Source organism: Lemur catta, chromosome 1 (assembly GCF_020740605.2).
Source record: "Lemur catta isolate mLemCat1 chromosome 1, mLemCat1.pri, whole genome shotgun sequence".
Taxonomy (NCBI): domain Eukaryota; kingdom Metazoa; phylum Chordata; class Mammalia; order Primates; family Lemuridae; genus Lemur; species Lemur catta.
In genome coordinates, this window is record NC_059128.1 from 94,597,206 (window position 1) to 94,617,955 (window position 20,750).

General features: G+C 37.1%; 1 protein-coding gene across 6 annotated transcripts in view; it reads right to left on the reverse strand.

Moving 5' to 3' along the window:
• Nucleotides 1-20,750, reverse strand: part of CSNK1G1 (casein kinase 1 gamma 1) — a 163,207-nt gene that overhangs the window by 43,195 nt on the left and 99,262 nt on the right. For all 6 annotated transcript variants that reach the window (XM_045540907.1, XM_045540905.1, XM_045540906.1 and 3 more), the window contains 2 exons: nt 4,047-4,198; nt 2,540-2,774 (listed from right to left, as the gene is read on the reverse strand). In XM_045540907.1, coding sequence (XP_045396863.1) covers nt 2,540-2,774; nt 4,047-4,198 — 387 coding nt within the window. The remainder of the gene's footprint in view (nt 1-2,539; nt 2,775-4,046; nt 4,199-20,750) is intronic.

Sequence of the window (20,750 nt, forward strand, 5' to 3'; positions counted from 1 at the left end):
TGTTTGTCTTCCCAAACCTCACACTGATGTTTGATCCCAATGTTGGAGGTGAGGCCTAATGGGAGGAGTTTGGGTTATGGGGGTGGATCGATCCCTCATGAACAGATTAGTGACCTCAGTCTGGGTGAGTAAGTTCTCACTTTATTAGTTCTTCAGAGAGGTGGCTGTTAAAAAGAGCCTGGCACCACCCTCCTTGCTTCCTCTCTCCCCAGGTGATCTTTGCACAGCCAGCTCCCCTTTGGCTTCCGCCATGACTGGAAGCAGCCTGAGACGCACCTCACCAGAAGCCAAGCAGATGCTGATGCCGTGCTTTTTGTACAGCCTGCAGAACCATGAGCAAAATGAACATTTTTTTCTTTATAAACTACCCAGCCCTCAGGTATTCCTTTATAGCAACACAAAATGGACGAAGACAGTGGCTAATCTGATGTGGTAACATTAGGTTTAGGACTCTTCAAAACCCTTGTTCTCCTCCCTCACAAAATTAAGGGGTGATTCTCCCCAAGCCATTTGAAGATACACTTCTCAGTTCTTTTTTCTTCATTATAACATAAAGGATGCAACACATTTTAAAAGCAAATAGCATTAGAGTTCCTATGAAAACCTCTCCAGTTTGAGACATGGGACAGAGTTTTGAGAACAGTGACAACCATCTCTGTCTATAAGTATTCTCTGTAATAAGAAGAGAACAAAATACGGTGACAAGTTAAGTCCAACCTGAAAAACTCTGGTACTCAGGAAGTCCAAGTCTGGAGATAAACTCAAAGTTCCAGCAGGAATGGCAGTACATCAAGAGATGAAGGAACCCAGTCTGATGCACAGTAGATGCTTAAAACATATTCATTGAATATTAAATAAGGATAACTACCATATGGAGTGACCTTACTATTATCAGACACTACGCCAAACATTTTATATAAATCATCCTACAGAACCCTATGTTAACAGGTACAATTATCATACTCATTTTATGTATGAGCTAATTGAGGCTGAGGAAGGAATGTTACTGGACTAAAATCACAGTTATTAAGTGAAAGAGTTGCATATCTTTTTCTTAACCATTACGCTGTACCTGACACAAACACAACAACACAATTACCCATCCCTTGTCTGTTCTTGCCTTTCCTGACAAAAATAATAAGTACACAAACTGAGTCCAGGAAGTAGGCATTAGAACAATTTCTGGAGTTTGTCAGTTAAACCAAACAATCACGACTTTAGTATTTAAGATACAGTCTGTCTCCATGTTAAAGGGAAACGTCTGTTTCCACACGTTATTAAGAAGGAAAAAGGGGATGTTGAGAACTGTGTAAGAACCACATTAGGCATGGTGCTTTTACATATATGATCCATTCAATTCCCACAACACCCTTGTGAAGTACTACCCTCATTTTACAGATAAGTTTCAGTGAGATTAAATAACTTGTCCAAAGTGATACCAATAATAAGTGGCAGAGGACCTTCTAGTCTAATCTTAAAATATCACATTTAGTTAAGAGTCAATGAGAATTTCCATATGGTTACTTAAAAAGTCCTGATAGCATCATGATTTCTACTCAAGTTGTATCATACTACTTTGTAATATCATTTCTACTCTTCGCTGTCACTAGAACCCTCATGTGAATACATGTGTAACTTATTCAATGAGGCAACTTAGTAGGTATTGTATTAGTCTGTAAGATACTTATTAGGGTGTGATAGTTCATTAATATTTAAAAATCTTATATAATTAGCTATGCCTATTATCAGGCATGGAACCTGATAATATTCTGATACATGTCTATTCTCTAGGATGTTGCTTTTCAAACATATTTTTTCATTCACCTAGGAATCTTTTCTTTGAAAAGAATCTTCCATGGAAGCCCAATATATAACACAGATAAAAAGGGAAATCTTTTTGGAGAAGCTGGCAAAGGGCCCAAGCTCTGCCTGCTTGGCATCCCCACTGTTCCTTAGGCTTGTCTTGCAAATACTTTTCCCTTGGGCTAGCTCCTCCTACAAGTAAGGTCTTTTTTTTCTTGATTAGATCTTTTAGCGAAACTTGTACTGATACTCTATCCTGAATAAAAGTCAAGACTCATGGTACAGCAAATATATTTTCACTGGATAAGAAATTCCTTGAAGAATTATGCATAGATTACACACAGTAAACAGAAGTTTAGTCCAATTTTAGTGAAGCACTCTTCCCCACTGCAGACACCAGCCTAATGTCCTTTTTAGAACTGTTATATATTGTGTCATCATAAGTAAATACCAAATTCATTATCAAACTCATTTAAATGTTATCACCTTTTTACAATAATTCAAGTACTCATACTGCTCAGAAACTAAGCATTTGGAAACATAGTGTAAAGAATTAAGAATCTATAAATAGTCAATAGGATACTTAGGAAAGTCATTAACTTACCAACCCAATTTCACTTAGCCTATGAAGCAATAAGAACCACAAATTGTAATGTACAATGAGAATAAAAGTGTTACTGGAATAAAAGATTGTTCTAATGACCTGCTCCTTTCATGGAGCAGGAAATAAACACACCTTTGCCAAGATGCGTGTTGATAGACATGTATCTTGCAGTTCCAGTTAAACTTTTGTGCTCCCTATAAGGTATGTGTTTTTTGGTTTCAGGGTCGATGTATTCCTTGGCCAGTCCAAAGTCTATAATGTGTATAACATGCTCTTTTTTATTGCCTTGTCGGCCAATCAGGAAGTTCTCTGGCTTGACATCTCGGTAAATGAGGTTCTTTGAGTGCACATATTCCATTCGAGAAAGCTAAAAGAGAAAAAAATGATGGAAATACGCTAAAGAAGTATATTGGGAAAAAAATAGCAAAACATTTTTTTCATCAGCCCAAGGTTTTAAATTATTAAAATAACAATAAAACTCATCTTTTTTCACCACCCAGAGTGAGTGACTTTACTGACCTGCAAACCAAAGAGTATTTTTGGTCACAAATACATATATAACAAATATCAAGATTAGGAAAAGGGGGATGATATAGTTCAGCTAAAATGATAATACATTTTTACTTCAGAAAATGAGCATTAGAGAGAAAAGACGTATTCCCAGGTAGAATATAAGACTGTTGATGGCCTTTAAGACAGATGCCACTGCCACATTCACCTCCTGCCCACATCTTCCTATCCTCAGTTGGACAAGACACCCCAATCCAGCTCTCATCATTACAGAAATAAGAGAAGTGAGGCCTAGAGAAGTGAATACCAGCCTGACATCACATAGCTAGTTAACACAGAGATAGGACTAAAGTTTTTATGTTAAAGCAAATATAACCCAAAATAATAATCATAAAATTATTTCAAATTTCGTTAAGTATTTCTATCTATAAAGCTTTTCTACTTAGTATAGAAAGGGAAGCTCAGACATTTCCAAATTTTTATAGGACAGTGGGAGATTATCACCATTTGAAACAAAGATACATTTGCATTCTTCCAGAGGGCCTGACAAACTTCTCAAAGTAACTGTTGCAAATGTTCCTTAAACTGGTACTGGTGTGTAATTTGGTAGGTGCTACAAGAGCTGCCTCTTCAACTGAATCAGTCTGTGAAAACTGGAGGCCAGAGAATTAAGGCAAATTCTTGGTCACACAAGTTTTGAATCTGAGTGTTAGTGCTAGGGGTTACATCTCCAGTCCTTTCTTGGATGTAACAGTGAAAGGAGAGGGATGACATAACAAAATCTTACAGCTATATGTTTAAAACCTATAAATAAAACATCAAAGAAATTATTTGCATTTATACAACTTCACCTAATCATCCTCTTTCTCCCTAATCTAAATTATATGCTTCCACTTTAGTTAAGGGCAGAGTACTGCTCCAAGGTGCAAATTCTTAAAATAGAGCACACTGCAGATACAGTGTGACTTCTCTGAATTAACTCCTTTTGCCCCAGCCAGCTTCCCAGAATCCCATTAAGCCTGTGAGCAATAGTTCACTAGGCATCACACACTGTAAATCACCAAAAGGCCCACAAGGATGTGCCTAGGGGACCAGCCTATTCTCTCCCAGAATAGCAACTCCAACTTACCAACTGGATGGCTATCATTAACACTGTCTTCAAAGTAAATGTTCGGTCACAAAGGTCAAACAAGTCCTCCAAGCTGGGGCCAAGGAGCTCCAGCACCATGGCATTGTATTTCCCACATGGTCCAAAGTAATATACCTGTGGGAGACCTTCACCTGAAAATAGAGGGGAAATGGGGAACAGAATGGGAGACACAAAACCAAAATATGAGACAACTGTATTAGCACTGAGTAAGATATAAAGAAAGTGCAGTTTGTGAGATTTCTAGTTTCTTTCTTTGTCCCTACTGGAAACTTAAACTGAGCACATCTTCAATGGAAACTAATAATGGGTGGGAAAGGCTGTCATTGCACAGTATGTTCAAATAAGCAGATATCTAATACTGCAATGCCAAAGGCATTTCCACTGCTATAGAAGACAGAGAATGGTCCCTGACCCATTATTGGAGTAGACTGTAAACTATTTTTCCCAAAGGATGGCCAGAAGTACAATATCATAAAATGTTCAAAGGATGGCTGACTGAGCTCAAACGCCAGGCTAACAGACCTTGTTGCATTAGCTGGTTTCATTAGCACTCCCTATGCTTACTGCCAAAGCCTCGAGGGCTCTTTGCAACTGTTGCCCCATGGAGAACTCAGATTGAAGAGGCAAGGTCACAGAGAGTGCAACCTGGCCCCAGGCCAGCACAACTGGCTGCCTTCTCACAGGGAGTCTCCATAGTTTTCTGTTTTCTATCAGCTGTAAAAAGTCAACAGACACTTAGTGTTTGATTGCTGATAAGTAATTAGGAAAGGAAAAGGGGGGAAAAATACAAGGCTGGGATTTCCCCAGATTTGAAATTCATAGCTATTAAGAAGCCAAAATATAGACTTTCTCATCTAAGTGGTAAATTGTGAATGAATTTCCTCCACAAAGTCCATTGTAAATATGAGGCATTTCAGTAAATATATAACTTCTATCATGAAAACAGTGGATACTAATGTGACTACAGAACATTTTAAAAATTATAAATATTTCCACATTTATGTATATCATGGTCTACAGTTGTGTATGTTGTGGATTACTGTCTGCTTCTGCCTCTAAGTTTTTCAGATAACAAAATTCTCTCCATCTTCCTAGTTCCTTTTTATTTGTATGGGTGGGATATATATAGGCAGAGGTGATATACATCTAATCTCCAGGGCAGATCTTGTATATCTGGAGTTAATGCAATTCATTGCTATGATGTGTGTATATTTAACTATTTACTGCATTGGTCTATCTTGTTCCACTTAAATATTAAACAACTTGAGTATTTTCTTTAAATATGTTCATTCCTCACTTGTATCCGCTAACATTGTTCCTCCTAGCTCAACAGCTATTTCAATTGTCTTTGTGGTTGTTTTGATTCTCCCTATCTCCAAAAGGAAAAAGAATTTAAAGTGTCTTTTTTCCCCGTTGTTTTGAAGAACTCATTTTTCAGTTTAAAATATACAAAACCAAATAGCTGTTACCAATGAGTCCTGCTGAGAAATCCAAGGCAGAACATTCTATCCTACAACTTTACTGCTTTTATTAATCAGACACATTTGTAAATGCTGTTTGAGGATCTTTTAAATTTATGCCTTATGTAAGTTTTTTATGTCACTAAAATGTTAATTTCCTAATATAAACTTTATATTCTTCAAAGCAGGTCATAGCAGTCTGTTGGTTATCTGCCCAATATCCATTCTCCCTTCTTTCTTTTTTTTTTCCAAGACAGGGTCTCACTCTGTTGCCCAGGCTAGAGAGTGCAGTGGTGCCATCATAGCTCACTGCAACGCTGAACTCATGGGCTCAACCTCAAACTCCTGCCTCAGCCTTCCAAGTGGCTGGGACTATAGGTGTGTGCCATGACACCCAGCTGATTTTTCTTTTCTTTACTTTTTTCTTCTCTTCTCTTCTCTTCTCCTCTTCTTCCCTCTCTCTCTCTCTCTCTCTCTTCAGTAAAGACGGGGGTCTTGCTCTTGCTCAGGCTGGTCTCGAATTCCTGAGTTAAAACGATCTTCCCGCCTCAGCCTCCCAGAGTGCTAGTTCTCCCTTTCTTAATTACAGAACTACAGAACTTCTCATTGTTGCAAATAGGAACTTGCCCAGCCATAACTCCAGACTCCTTAACAATTGGAAAGACCAATGAGATAGAAGTAGAAATTATTAGATGGGTGGTTCTAGAAAAGTTCTTTTAAGGGAGCTAACTAGAAGGGGAAGTATGACCCTTTGAAGGTCTAGAAGCCATCAAAAATCACCAGACACACTGAGGATATAAGATAGTACCAAGAACAGATGGAGCAAAAAAGAGACCTTGAGTTCCTGATGGCTGTGGAGTAACCATGCCAACGTAGGACTTCCCTTCTCTCTGAACTCTTTTTTTATCCAAAAGAAAAATCAATCTCTACCTTTACTGAGCTACTGTTATTTGGATTTCTTTAAACAGCTAAATCTAATCCTAATTAATAAAGATATTATTTCTTTAGTTGGTTAAATTGGAAATCTGGGCATAATATCCTCTTTCTGAAGTACAAGCTAAAAGTCAGGCCTGATTAGAAATATAACACTGGCATAATTTCCTAGACTTGCTGCCAATACTTAAGGATCAGTTTAAATAAGACAAATGATCTTCTTGTTCTCGACAATCTTTAGTAACAAATCTAGACATCTCTTGCCAGAAATTTCCATGTTTACAAAGAAGTTATAAAAGCATCTTGGGTAATGTCTATAATTCTAACCATAATGTTATTCGTAACGCCTACCCTAGGAACTTCAAAGAATTAAGAGTTTCTGCTTGGTGCATTATTGCTTTTATTAAGTACCCTGAGACCTCACAACACCCCAGCAGGCTTTGGAATGCTCAAGACAACTTCTAGAACACTGAGTGGCTTTGAAGCATTTCTGGGAGAGGAACTAGGTCCAAGATACTTGTATAGAAAGAGCTCAAGTCAGAATCTTCGATCTAGTATTTGCTTCTGCTACCAACTCTGGCAAATTCCTTAGCTGTTGTGGGTTAGTTTATTGATCTGTAAAGTGGAGGGATTTAGATTGGTTCCTTTTAAAATTTAAATTCTGATTATGGCTAGGATTTCCTTTTAGCTACATTCTTGGTTCTTCTTTGTAAATGAATGAAACTTACCTCCATATGGTATGAAATATGTGTGGTACCAATTCAAATGTAAGCTAGTAGTAGTGCTCAACTGGAAGTGTGTCTATCAGAACCATCTCTATAACTTAAAAAAATTAAAAAACATTGACTTTACCTCATACCTACTGAATCAGAATTTCTAGAAGCAGAAGCAAATATAGCTCTATAAGTGATTCTGATGTATAGCCTCAGCTGGAAAATACTGTATGTAGAGAGTGGAAATAAGGGTATTGCTTTGTTTTATGACTAATATATTTTAATATCATGAGGATTCAGAAAACACTGACAAACCAGTCTCTTACAGAAGTTCTTTTAGAACAAAACAACTGGACTCAATACTTTTCAAAGGAAATAATTTTAAGGCTAGTTAAAAGACTTGTCTGTTTAATGTTTCTTAGGTATTACAGAAAATGTACCATGAGTATGAGTCTCTTTGTGAGATGTAGCTGTAATTTATTAGAACTATCTGTAAAGAAAGATGCCCCTGCAAGTTCTATCCTGCGCCTGGTTTCAGACGACTGCCCATAAAGTGGTCAGTGCTGGTCGTAAAAGACACAGACAGAGGCTCACTAAGAAAGTTTGTCTCTTTGGTCAGAGATTATCATACAGTGATGGTTTATCACCCGGGCTGCATTTAAATGAAAAAATACCACATATTTCACTCTTCTTTTGCAGAGCCATCTCTAATCCACTGCTTAAGAAATTTTTAATTAATCAATGTTATGCTGTGGAACTCTATAACAATACTATGGGTAAAGGCAGATCTTTCAATGCAACATAAGCTATACACGTGGTTTAAAAGGTACTTCCTGTAAATAATTATGAGGAAAGGAGAATGGGGTGGGAGAGTTGGGCAAGGTAGATACAAACTGGATTCTTTGATCTATGGTCTATCAGAAACTAAAGTAGTTTTATAATCTCTCATCTGCTCTAAAAATAATACACTAATGAAGTCTCTCCCTCCTAAATTGGTCAACCGCACAGAAGCCTGGGAATTAAAGAAGTAAACCCTGAATTTTCCTTTTTTGAAGGATTTCTAATAGATTTCATTGTATTTCCTTTAACTACAGGTTAAATCTCTTATAAACCACAACTACAAGGTTATATATACACTGTACATATTAATCTTGTATATTTTCCCTGAATAACAGGAAATAGCCTTTCCATTCAACGATAGCATATTCTTATAAACACTGCCGGACTTATGGCTCACACATGTATCAAGTTGCACAGAATAGGAAGTGAGGTGTATAACATTATACCTAATTTCCAGTCTGTCATAAATTTAACTTGGGTTAAATACACAAAATCAAGGATAATGGCTTCTTTATAGTCTAAGGTGTTATCTAAAAAGATACTATAATGCATTATGAACGGTAACTACTCTAAGTAGAGATATTTTTAAATGCATATCAGGTTGAGAACTGAAATAGAACCACCTTGAAGCTTTTGGTAATTTGATCATATTACTGTCTAATAATGCCTTTCATTCTTTTTTAAAAACTAAATTGCCTAACTATGAAGCAAATTCAAATAAGTTCCATACCCACATTAATACCTGGATGTAAAAAATAATATCTATTTTACATTTAAATGTAAAAAATAAGAATATGTTGGTGATGACTATCTTCTAAAGTCAGGCTGGAGAAAACCTTGAAGGACATAATGTCCTTGGCAAGCCCCTTCTTCTGCTTTGTTTACATAGTTTATTTTTTAAAGAAAATAGGATGGTTTTTCTCCAAAATTAAACTCTTTCTCTTTTCAGTCTCATCAGTGGTAGTGGTTTCTAGCACAACTACTAAATGTTCTATAATGTTTATGATCAGGGATTTACTAATACATGGGGAATTACATCAGGGAAAACAATAATATTAAACATATACACTTAACAAGAAAGCAGAAAGAACAGGCAGATAAGCCAGATGATACTCCATAGGAAGTAGTGAAAGGGAAAAACAAAAGCACAGCCTTTAAAATTCAGAGAATAACTCTATAAAAACAATGCATTATTACAAAGATACAATATATAGTGTTTCCTTTAAAAAAAAGAACAGAATCCCTCTCATTTCTCTGAATCTGAAAAATGCCTCTCTACAATATAAACCAGTACAACATATGAACCTATTAAAAATGCTTTAATAACAAAAAAAGCTAGACCCAGAATTAAGGAATCAGGATTACTTTGTCCATCCTATAATGAAAAATGTTTTACAATCATCTTGTTCACAGGCCTCTTGGGAACTGGAATATTGCCAGACATACACTGCTAACACAAGCTCAAATTTGTATGGTGGGGGAAGAGACCATGAGGAAAGGCAAAAGCAGAGGAATAATCTCGCATTTTTGAGCCACAGAAATTGGTTTTTTATAGCTTCTCTATTACATACACACAATTACTAAGGCCTTGAGCCTTAAAGCAGGCTCAAAATCTTATTTATCCAAAGAAGGGAAAGAAAGCTCCAGGTAGGACAATTTCTTCTGTAGCAGACAGCATCTAAGACATAAACTTTTAAAAGTGTGTTGTATACTGGGAGTGGGGGAAGGGTAACGGGCAGGGGTACTTAATCTTTTCAAAGAAATTAACTCAGCTCAGCTGAGTTACTAACAGACTGACTTTACTCAGTGAACTATGAGATAAAAAAACTCAGTCTTTGAAATTTTTCCATGTTCCTTAGTATTGTAGTTCCTGTGATTAAGTTATAAAGATGGAATATATATTGAATTTTAAAAGGTGCCTCAAAAGCTAAGAAAAGATGACCAATTCCTCTTAAAACATAGTTGAACAATAACTAAAACATCAAGAAAGTTCTAGCAAGCAATTAGGGGAAATGAGAAGGAAAAAATAAGGTTATCCAAAGTACAGTGATCCCTTTTCTGACAACCTGCCTCTCTCCCATTACACTTTCTTTGTCCATGTGTCTGTATTCCCTACTCACAGAAGGCTATTTGAAGGCAGCAACTACCATGTGTTAATTATGTTTGCATGTCAGCACCAAGCACTGGTAGATACTAGTAAAATAAGCACTAAGTCAACAAACAAATACAACTCAATGCAATGCACTTGAGTTTTCTATTTGGAATGCCTGATGCTTTCCTCAAAATGCTAACACACACACACACACACACACACACACACACACACACAGAGCAATGTAAATTCAGATTTTAAATGTGCAGGGAATGCTAACACAATTTTTCTGAGTGCTTGATTAAATTTCATGAGAATCCTTTTTTAAAAAAAAAAAAAAGTTCTGTTAGGCAAGCCACAAGTATGAAGACTCCAAGTAATTCAGAATTGCAATATTTCTACATTGACTTTCTTCTGTGTATTTTCTTCCATGATGGCCATACAGGGTATCTATAGTTTATCTTGCTGTTCCCATATGTGGGTAAACAACCATGCAAAATTACTCATTACAGTTAACAGCACTGAAAGTTATACACCAACAAATGTCTTTCCCTCTATCAAAACAGCACCTGCCCATCCAAACAGATTAAATGACCTACAAAATTAGTCATCTTAATAGTCTAATATGCAAAGGAAATCTGATGACTTCTTCCTACCCTTTTGCTCTCCCTCTCCATTTATAACAAATTCTTTATTTTGGCCTGTCTAACTTGGAATTATGTGATTTTTTCTTTACACAAGTAGCCCTTTCTTATTTCACCTGAATCTCACAGTCATCATGTGATGAAAAAGGGGAAAGTACTAATAACCCCATTTTACAGATGAAATAGAAACTCTGAGAAATATTGTATGAACTTTCCTAGGTAACAGAGTTCCCAAATAATACAATCAGATCTCTCAACTCTAAACCAGTGCCCTCTTCCCTACACTAAGCTGTCTGCATTCTCTGACTCTGATGTTCTTTTTCATGTGAGTGGTTGCCAAAGTTATTCTCCATGCTCTCTACCCTGTCTCTTCCAAACCATGTGCCTTGCCCTTTTGGTTAATATTTTACTTTTTCCATCAATTTTCTGTCACCTTTTCAGGATACAAACCCCCCACCGTGCCCCACAGGCAGTTTGATCTGTCCTACCCACTCCCCTTGGTTCCCATTATTATTATTATTATTATTATTATTGTTATTATTTTTTAGAGACAGGGCCTCACTCAGTTGCCCAGGCTGGAGTGCAATGGCCCAATCATAGCTCACTGCAGCCTCAAACTCCCAGGCTCAAGCAATCCTCCCCCTCGACTATAGGAGCATGTCACCACACCTGGCTAATCCCATTATTTTTATATCAGCTCCATGAATACTATCTTTTCATGTTTCCCATCATATATCCATCTCTTTGCAGTTCTTGAGCTTTGTCAATTCCAAGTCTCTGGTTCGGAACAGGGGCCACCTTTGGCATTACTTTTTTAAATTATAAAAGTGAATACACATACACACACATACACATTTTAAACAATCAAACATAACAGCAAATCAAAAGCAATACAAAATATATGAATAAAAAATATTCACAATCATAAAGGCATATGATTAACAACACTGCACTACAACTTCATTTTTAATTTAACATTATGGGGTGAACATTTTTTTCTTATCAACACATGGACTTACCTCATTCATTTTAATAGCTATATAGCATTCTACCATATGTCATATTTGTTTAATTTTCCCCCTACTGATGGGCATTTAGGTTGTTCCCATATATTTGTTATTAGAAATAGATATTATAGTGAATAGCTATTGCTTTTGCCTGGCCTGCATCTTTTTCTTTCTTCTAATAACACCACCTTTATTCTTGCAGTGAGAAAGCACCATTTCCTAAATGTTACTTCATGTGGTTAAAGTGGGATCAACCCATTTCCCACTGCCACCCCAAGGATGTTATTCAAGCTAGATTAATCAGAAATATTCTATCTGCCTGCCCTGGGGAGGTGGGTCAGGGATGGGTGCTTGACCAATGTCAGCACAATGAAAGTCAACTCTAGGACTTCTGTGGAACTACAGAGAAGTTTGTTCTCTCTTCTTTTCCCCTGATTCCTCAAGTGGAAGAAGCTTAGCCTAGAGCTGCCAGGGGCCACCACAAGGAAAGAGCCTATTTGAGAATGAAGCTAACAAAGAGAAGGCAGAGCTCAGAAAAGAAGAGAGACTACATACCATACACCTGAGGAACACGGAGAGTGTTGGTCCTGGATCTAGGCAACCTAAGGTGAAAATATTTCTCTTCTCTCTCTCTCCCTCTCCTCCCTCCCTCCCTGCTTTATCTCTCAAGTGAGCTTGAACTAGGACTCTACCCTTTGCAAATAAAAACATCTAGACAAATATGCACACAGTACTGCAAAAAATCTTTGTGCCGGCCGGGCACGGTGGCTCATGCCTGTAATCCTAGCACTCTGGGAGGCTGGGGCGGGAGGATAGTTTGAGCTCAGGAGTTCCAAACCAGCCTGAGCAAGAATGAGACCCCGTCTCTACTAAAAATAGAAAGAAATTAGCTGCAAAACTAAAAATATATAGAAAAAATTAGCCGGGCATGGTGGCACATGCCTGTAGTCCCAGCTATTTGGGAGGCTGAGGTAGAAGGATCGCTTGAGCCCAGGAGTTTGAGATTGCTGTGAGCTAGGCTGACGCCACAGCACTCTAGTCCAGGCAACAGAGTGAGACTCTGTCTCAAAAAAAAAAAAAAAAGAAAAGAAAAAAAAATCTTTGTGCCTACATGTATGTGAATGTATCTTGAAGGTGACTTCCTAGAAGAGGAAATGTTTGCATATTTAACATTTTAATATACGGTGCTAAACTGCCAGAGTTCTATAAATCCTCTTTGGTCCCTGGTATGTCTCCAGTCCTGGACCTATTTTTAACATTTAGCGCTATAGTTCCATTATTTGAGTATCCAGGTCCATGGGGTACTTAAAAAATGCTTTTAGAACCTGCCTTGCCCCATTATATCCAAAGCCCTAGGACTAGTGTTATCTCCCCTCTTACACTTTGCCAGAGTGTTGGGAAGAGTCTCCTAGCTTTTTATAAAAATTATCACAGATATTTCAAAGTCAGAAAAATCCTTCCTCCCACATTATTTGTTCAGTGCTTCTATTTCTAATTAGTGCTAATTAGAAAATTTCACTCAAAGCATCACAAAACTCTAATGGCAATAAACTCCTTTACAGTTTATGAAGTGTTTTTATATAGGTTCTCCCATTCCTAACAAGCACGTAGGGTACTACTATCTCATTTTTATAGGTAAAGTAATTGATCTGAAGTGACTTGCTCAGGTTCTACGGTAAATGAGTGGTACAGCCAGGACCTGAAACTCCTACTTCTGCCTCCAAGTCTCAGGCTCTTTTGCTACACTACACATACCTATCTGTGCCCTAAGTTCATAGACATTTAGAGCAGCTGCTGGTACTACTAGGTCACATTACTTTGACAGGAATTTAACCGATTTTTTTAAGCTTTAGTAAAATATATTCTGTACAAGAACTTAAAGGACAATCACAAGATACTGATGATAATGTTCATAGATTATGAACTCAAGTAATGAAGAAAGAAATACTACCCTTACAAAAATACAGGCTAGACTACATCAGGAGTGCACTAGTGGTACTTTTAAAATACAACTACCAAGGCGTCAATCTTCAAATGAAGCCTAATAAACACGTCATTTAGGAATTCCGAAGACAATCTGGCATATGCTTAGATTAATACAGAAAGTATAAAAAGCAGATAAGCGTATGCTTTCACTAACTTTCGGCCCATTTAATAAATTGTTTCCAGAAGTACCCTGACTGGAAAAACAAAACAAAACCCACTAAAGAACAGTCTAATTATAGCACAGAGGCAAAATGTGCCCTATTATTGAACTCTCTTAATATTGTAATACTCTTCCTTAAGCATCAAAAAGGCCCTGGGAAAGTAAAGTGGTAAGTGTCACTATCATTTTCTGAATGGGATGGTAGAGGTTAAACGGCTTGCCACAGAATAACTGGTCAACGGAACAGATGCTGCAGCCTACTATCCTTTTCTCACTTGAGCTTTTACCCAAATATCTCTGTAGTGAGAACAGATGTGACCTGACGGAGCATTCAAAATGATCTTATAATTTTGGTCACTGAGGAGGCATGAAGACTTCCAAGGAAGCAAAGCGAATTCCTTTATCTTGTTGATTTTCAGTTAGTCTGAGGAATAAATGTTGCGATGTCCCTGTTTCCAGTTTCAAATTCAATTAATTTCAAAGCATCTGATGGCCAGTTTGTCCATTCATCAACCATCACAAGTGAGAACAGGGTGAGCAGTAAAGAGGGGCTATCTAACCTTGACTGAAAGGGTTGGGAAAGGCTTCAGAGCAGGGTTACAGGCTGAGTCTTGAAGGAGGGTTAAGCACTGATTAGGCTGGAGTGGGGAGAGTGTCATCTTGCTTGCTGAGGGAGCAGCAAGCATATGGGTAGCTAAAAGCACAGGGCAAAAGCAATGTAGCAGCTCTTTGAAATTAGAAATACGAAGACTATTTTGCTCTCACCAGGAGTTTCTTTTAATTTTGAACCACCAGGTAGAAAAATTATGGCAGAGGTCATGAATAAAAAGGAAAGGAAAGAGATATCTGAGTAAATAAAAAGATCAAAAAAGTAAAAAAGAAGAAAAATAAGTATTTTATCTGAGTATTATACACCCATACTGCCTTAGCACATCTTTAATAAGATTATTACAGGATGTACTTTCTTTTAAGCATACACCAAGAATATACAATTGTACTACAGCAGCTATCTAACATAAATACAATGTAAGCCACTACTAAGAGCTATGAATTTAATCTAAAATTTTCTAGAAGCCACATTTAAAAAGTAAAAAGAAAGGTAAAACTAACTTTAATAGTATATTTTATTTAACTCAAATGTAAACTATCATCACTTCAGCATGTAATTAATTTTAAAATTACATTTTTAACTCTTTTGGGGGGGTACTAAATTTTTGAAATTCTGTATTTTATACTTACAACACATTCAGATTAGCCACATTCCAGATGCTCAATAGGCATGTGGCTAATGGCATAGCTCTGAAAGGAGTTATGAAAGATATAAGGCTGGCTTATTTACCCAAGTGGAGCACAAAAGAGGTCCTATACTTAGCAATCTGCATGACCCCAACCAAGAAGACTTCTCCAGCTCACAATTCTCTCTTTCCAATGAACTCTCTAGAACTGCTGATTCTACTCATCTAGAGCCAATCACAGGTTGTCTCCCTTTTAGAATATAAGCCAAGAACAGTGGCTATCTTGTTCACCACTGTATCATCAGGACTTAGCTTAGAATAGTACTTAACCCAAGTGGGATGCTCAATGAATACCTCTTTAATAACTGCATGAACAGACATATACCAGCCTCTGGACCTTGGCTTATTTTCCACTTGGAAGGCTTTCCTTACTCTTCCATTTTAACATGTCCATATAAATCATACTCCCTTTTATAACAAGTTCAGCACCACAGATGTCACCTTCTCTAAAGTCTTCCTTGTTTTCCAAAATTAAAAATCATCTTTCCTTCAGAACTTCCATATCATTTTATATACATCTTAAAAAATATGTAACAGCCCACTGTTTTAGCTTGTGATTATAGTTACTTACATACATCAGTGAGCTCCTTGAGAGTAACAAAACTAACATTTTATCATGAACATACTGAAAGCTCACTAAACATTAAATTCTTTTTCCAATGAGGCTCTTGTGTCCTGAAGGGAAGAAATCATCTTATTTATAATTCTGTGGCCCTCAAATTACCCAGCATAGTGCTAGGGGACAGCAGTATGTTTCTGTTAATGAAAACTTCATCTCCTTGTATTATCACTAAGGTAGTTATTAGTAAGAGACTACCTAGTGGCTGGAAAGAGATAATGAATTAAAGCAATATGATAGCAAGGAATGTCTCTGTGGCTTAAAAAAAAAAAGCAAAATATCAAATATAAAGAAAGATGAAAATGCAGAAAAAAGTTAAAAGTGTGTTAGACTGCTGAAAGCACAAGACATACAGAGCTGACGAACTCTTCTTTTAATGGGTGGAATATAAATTACTTTTGTAGAAAGAAGATGACAATATAATTGGTCACGTATGTTAAAAATGTATCTTTTTGTTGGCTTTTGTCTTAAGCATGCTTATAAACAAGTTACATTCTACAAATATGAAAGGGGTTAGCTAGCAACTGGGTTACTATTTTGATAGTAGGCATGAGGAGTTATCTATCTTTATGTAGTCTGTTACTGGAACCTAAGGAAAATATTTTCTTACCAATGACACTGCCAGGCACTGGAAAATAACTAGCTAAGTTTTAATATAAGACAGTAGATACATATTTCTACCTTCCCATAACCCACAGGAGTAATTCATTTCAATGATTCATCTCTTTCCTTCCATAGTACTCCATAGCTTTGGGGATGCTAAATGTTACCTCCCTTCTAAATGATTAACCTTGACATACTGTGAGGTAGGAGGAGGAGTGACTGAGGGCTGTGGTCAGTCCTATGATGGTTACTGAGCTTACTGTATCCCTTATTTTGGACTGAAACTTCCCCTGTCTTTGATCTCCTTAAGTAAGCATTCTCTAAGGGCAGTTGCTACTTAGTGCCTGAGGAATGGCTGTGAGGATATAGAAGGAAGAGAAACACGCAGATATATATTAATATTAATAGTAAGAGAGCTTTGAGTAAAGACAAAAAAGTCAAGCATGACCTAGAATTAAAGGGAAAAAATGGCAACACAACCTTTAGGGTCTTTTAATTTTTATTTATAAGCAAGCTTTCAATGACCAGGCTTCAGTGACTGACCTTTTCCAAATCTCTGCCTGCATAAGTTCTGTATCATTTTCTGGACCTAATCACAACTCTCCAGCCCAGTTCACTTACATATAAGTTACTTGGGTCTATTTTTGGAAGCTTACCTTCTATTTTTTCATGTCTCTTAAAAGAAGACAAAATCAAAGTAACAAATTCTGCCTTCACACTGAGCAAATACCTCTAGCAGTTCTGCACTTTGTAAAACAACACACTGAAAAGGTGTCAGCACTTTGTGTTACTGTGAGGTGTATACAGGCCAAACAATTTCTATAATAAACTCACAACACTCTATTTGCAATTAAAGAACTTATTGGTCCAAAATATTTAAAATAGAAGTGTTTTTCTTTTGCAGGGAAAAAGATTCTCTCAAATTTTATTTATGTAATTAAAGATAATTACTCTAAATGTCTCAGAGCTATTTGAGAGCTTTAAAGAGCAAAGAAGGGCCACATGGAATTTGGCTCTAACAGATAAGCAAAGTCTCTTACAGCATTACATATGAACTTTCTTCCCCTTATATTATATTTCACTATATAGTAGAGTACTACAGTAGAGTACACTGTTAGCCATAATATGAGAAATGTTCCAAAAATACCAGTTTTGGCTTTTTTTACCCCCGAACTAGTGTAGTTAGTTAATAAAGTTAAGGGTTAAGGTCATCAAGTGGCATCCGTGGAAGAATAGATGGAAATTTATAGTATCACTATTTTTAGCTCCATTAAAAAGACTAGCAATTATTAGTACTGAGTATGTGAATTACACCGTTCCAAGCCCAGTAAATAAAACAACCCTTTCTATTTTTTTCCTCACAGAATTAAACATTAGCCATAGATTGGACTTAAGCTGCAACATCAATGGATGCATTTAAATGTCCTTTAAAAATGTTTCCTGACAATGTAGGTGGCTTTGGAATATCTCTCCCCTCCCCAACCCCTTCCCCTATCTAAGGAAAAGATGACCAGACCACGCTTCTCCTTGTCTAAAGTTTGTTCCATATACTATGACAGAGCTGCTTTTCACATACTGATCTCAGGTTCTTGCTACTGACTCACCAACTCAGGCACACTTTTATATTTAGGTTCCGCTCCCTAAGAGGAACAATTGTGACACTGGTGCTGCTCCTTCTGTAAAGTATATTCAAAGGCTCAGATATCTTCAAACACCCCTCTCACCCTTTATCCAGTGGACAAGACTATAACTATTTGTTTGTTTTTATTAATAATACGAGGCTTCTGCTATTGCCCTAATATGTACTTATTTCAAATAGGCCACTCACACAGAAGGAGCAATTCCTCAGGGAGTAAAAGTTTGGCAGTTTTGGGTTTTTTTCTCCCAAACTAGTGTAGTTAGTTAATAAAGGTTAAGGTCATGAAGTGGCATCCTTGGAAGAACAGATGGAAGAATAGATGCTCAGGCTGGAGAGCAGTGGCCCAATCATAGCTCACTGCAGCCACACACTCTTGGGCTCAAACAATCCTCCCACCTCAGCCTTCCAAGTAGCTAGGACTATAGGCGAGTTCCAACTCACCTGGCTTGCCTCTCTTCATAGAGGCCCAAAGCAGGTTTATCTCCTAAGATGATTCTTTTCCAACAAGAGCTGGCAAGTACAACCCATTGTGGAAGGGGCAGTTCTCTTTTTGGGAGTAATCATTGCCCTACACAAGGACACCACACAGTTAGTTGCTTACCATTGTCCTGTCATACTGTTAACTATTTTCTCCCAGTTCTTAAACCCCATTCTTAGAGACTCTGCTCTCTGTTGAGTGGTAGGGCTCATGTGATTCTATACTTTCTGAGTACCTGGACCGGGACTGGAAAGGTGACCCAACCTGGATTAGACAGTCTCATTCTTAGGAACTTGAAATTGTGACAAAGGGGCTCCAATCAATCTCTCCTGGTGCTTAAACTGAGGATAAGGGCTGTGCGGGAGGCTTTTTCCTACCAAATGTAAGGAGAAGCAGAGAAGGCTGTAATGTGGAAAAAATGATTCAGATGAACATAAGCTAAGGCAAGAGATTTTACAGCCCTAAGCAGAAGGATAGTCAAATAAAGAGTGTCAAAAACAGGAAGAGTTGGACAGAATGCCAGGGACAAAGAGTAGTTGTCTTGGTCCCTAGAGGTTTCCCAAGTGCTTTGTTCTATTCCCTAGTGAGGTCTGTATATTTCTTTCCTTGGTTCCATGACATGTCCTTGTGGTCTTCCAGTAAATCTTCCTTTTGGGTTTAAGCTAATTTGAATAGATTCTATTCTTTGCAGTTCAAACAGTGTTGCTGGGCACAGTGGCACATGCTTGTAATCCCAGCTCCTTGGAAGGCTAAGGCAGGAGGATCAATTCAGTCCAGGAGTTCAAGTCCAACCTGGACAATATAGCAAGACCCCTTTCTCTAAAAGAAATTTAAAAGAAAAAGGAAAAACACCAGTGTTGACTAAGACACATATATGTCTTATATGCAACTGCTCATCCTCTCTCTCTCTCTCTCTTTTTTTTTTTTTTTTTTTGAGACAGGGTCTCACTTTGTTGCCTGGGCTAAAGTGTAGTGCCATCATCATAGCTCGCTGCAACCTCAAACTCCTGGGCTCAAGTGATCCTCCTGCCTCAGACTCCTGAGTAGCTTAGACTACAGCTGCACGCCACCACACCTGGCTAATTTTACTACTTTTTGTAGAGATGGGGTCTTGCTCTTGCTCAAGCTTCATCTACCTCCTCTTAAACCAAAATTTCCTAAACATTCACTACATATAAGATACTGCATTATATGCTTTAGGGAGGAAAGAGAAAATAAGATAAATAAGACTCAGACTCTCCCTTTAGGGAACTTACTAGTAGAAAACAGAGGTAAACAGCTAACGTGATACTAGAAAGATCTTAAGTCAAGCCTTTCATTAAAAATTAGTAAAATGAAGGAAGAGGCATAAGAACCAAATTTACTTAATCGAATAAAATCATACATGCTTGGGAAAACATTTTATGAAAATAAAAAACTACCATAAATTATTTTGTAGATGTGCATACCTTATTATATATATGTGTGTATATATATATACTTTGCATTACTGTATATATTATTAATTCTTATCCATAATGTGCAGTATATGTTTACTGAACATGATCATATATACAAATTGAGTTAGACTATACTCTATGGGCAATCTAAGGGATTTGTTAAAGCTAACTTTGATTACATGTGATTTTCACCTAATGTGCTAATTTTAGGTCCTAACCTCACACATGACTTCATTATAGTTAACCGTTGGTTTCCTGAGAAAAAACTATTACCCTTGAAATCCTAGCATAAGATGCCTGTAAACTAGTAGACAGGTGTGATCTGAGATAACTGGTGTTGGTCTAGTTATTTGACATTATTATGCTATTCCAAGAGCCAACTAAACTGAAATATGGTGTTGCGAGAGGTATCTTAGGTCTTGAACAAAGCCTCTAGACTCAAGTAGCCCACAACTCACTAGCTACTAACGGCCCCATATTGACAGTGCCTCAATACAGGAATTATGACAAAGTAGCAAATAGAACATACAGGAAATATAACAAAGTAACACAGAGATAGGTCCCTGCAACTTACTAACATTTTATCCTTCTTGATTCGTTTTCAATATTTCAATTATTTTTAAATAATACCATTCATCTTGTTTAACTTATTTTACCCCTTTAGTATCACGTATCTCAAATTTATATTGGATAATAAAGCTAAAAGATTATGATCTGTTTGAAATTTATACCTTATGCCTTCAATAAACAGATTCTCATCTTACCTTTACATCAA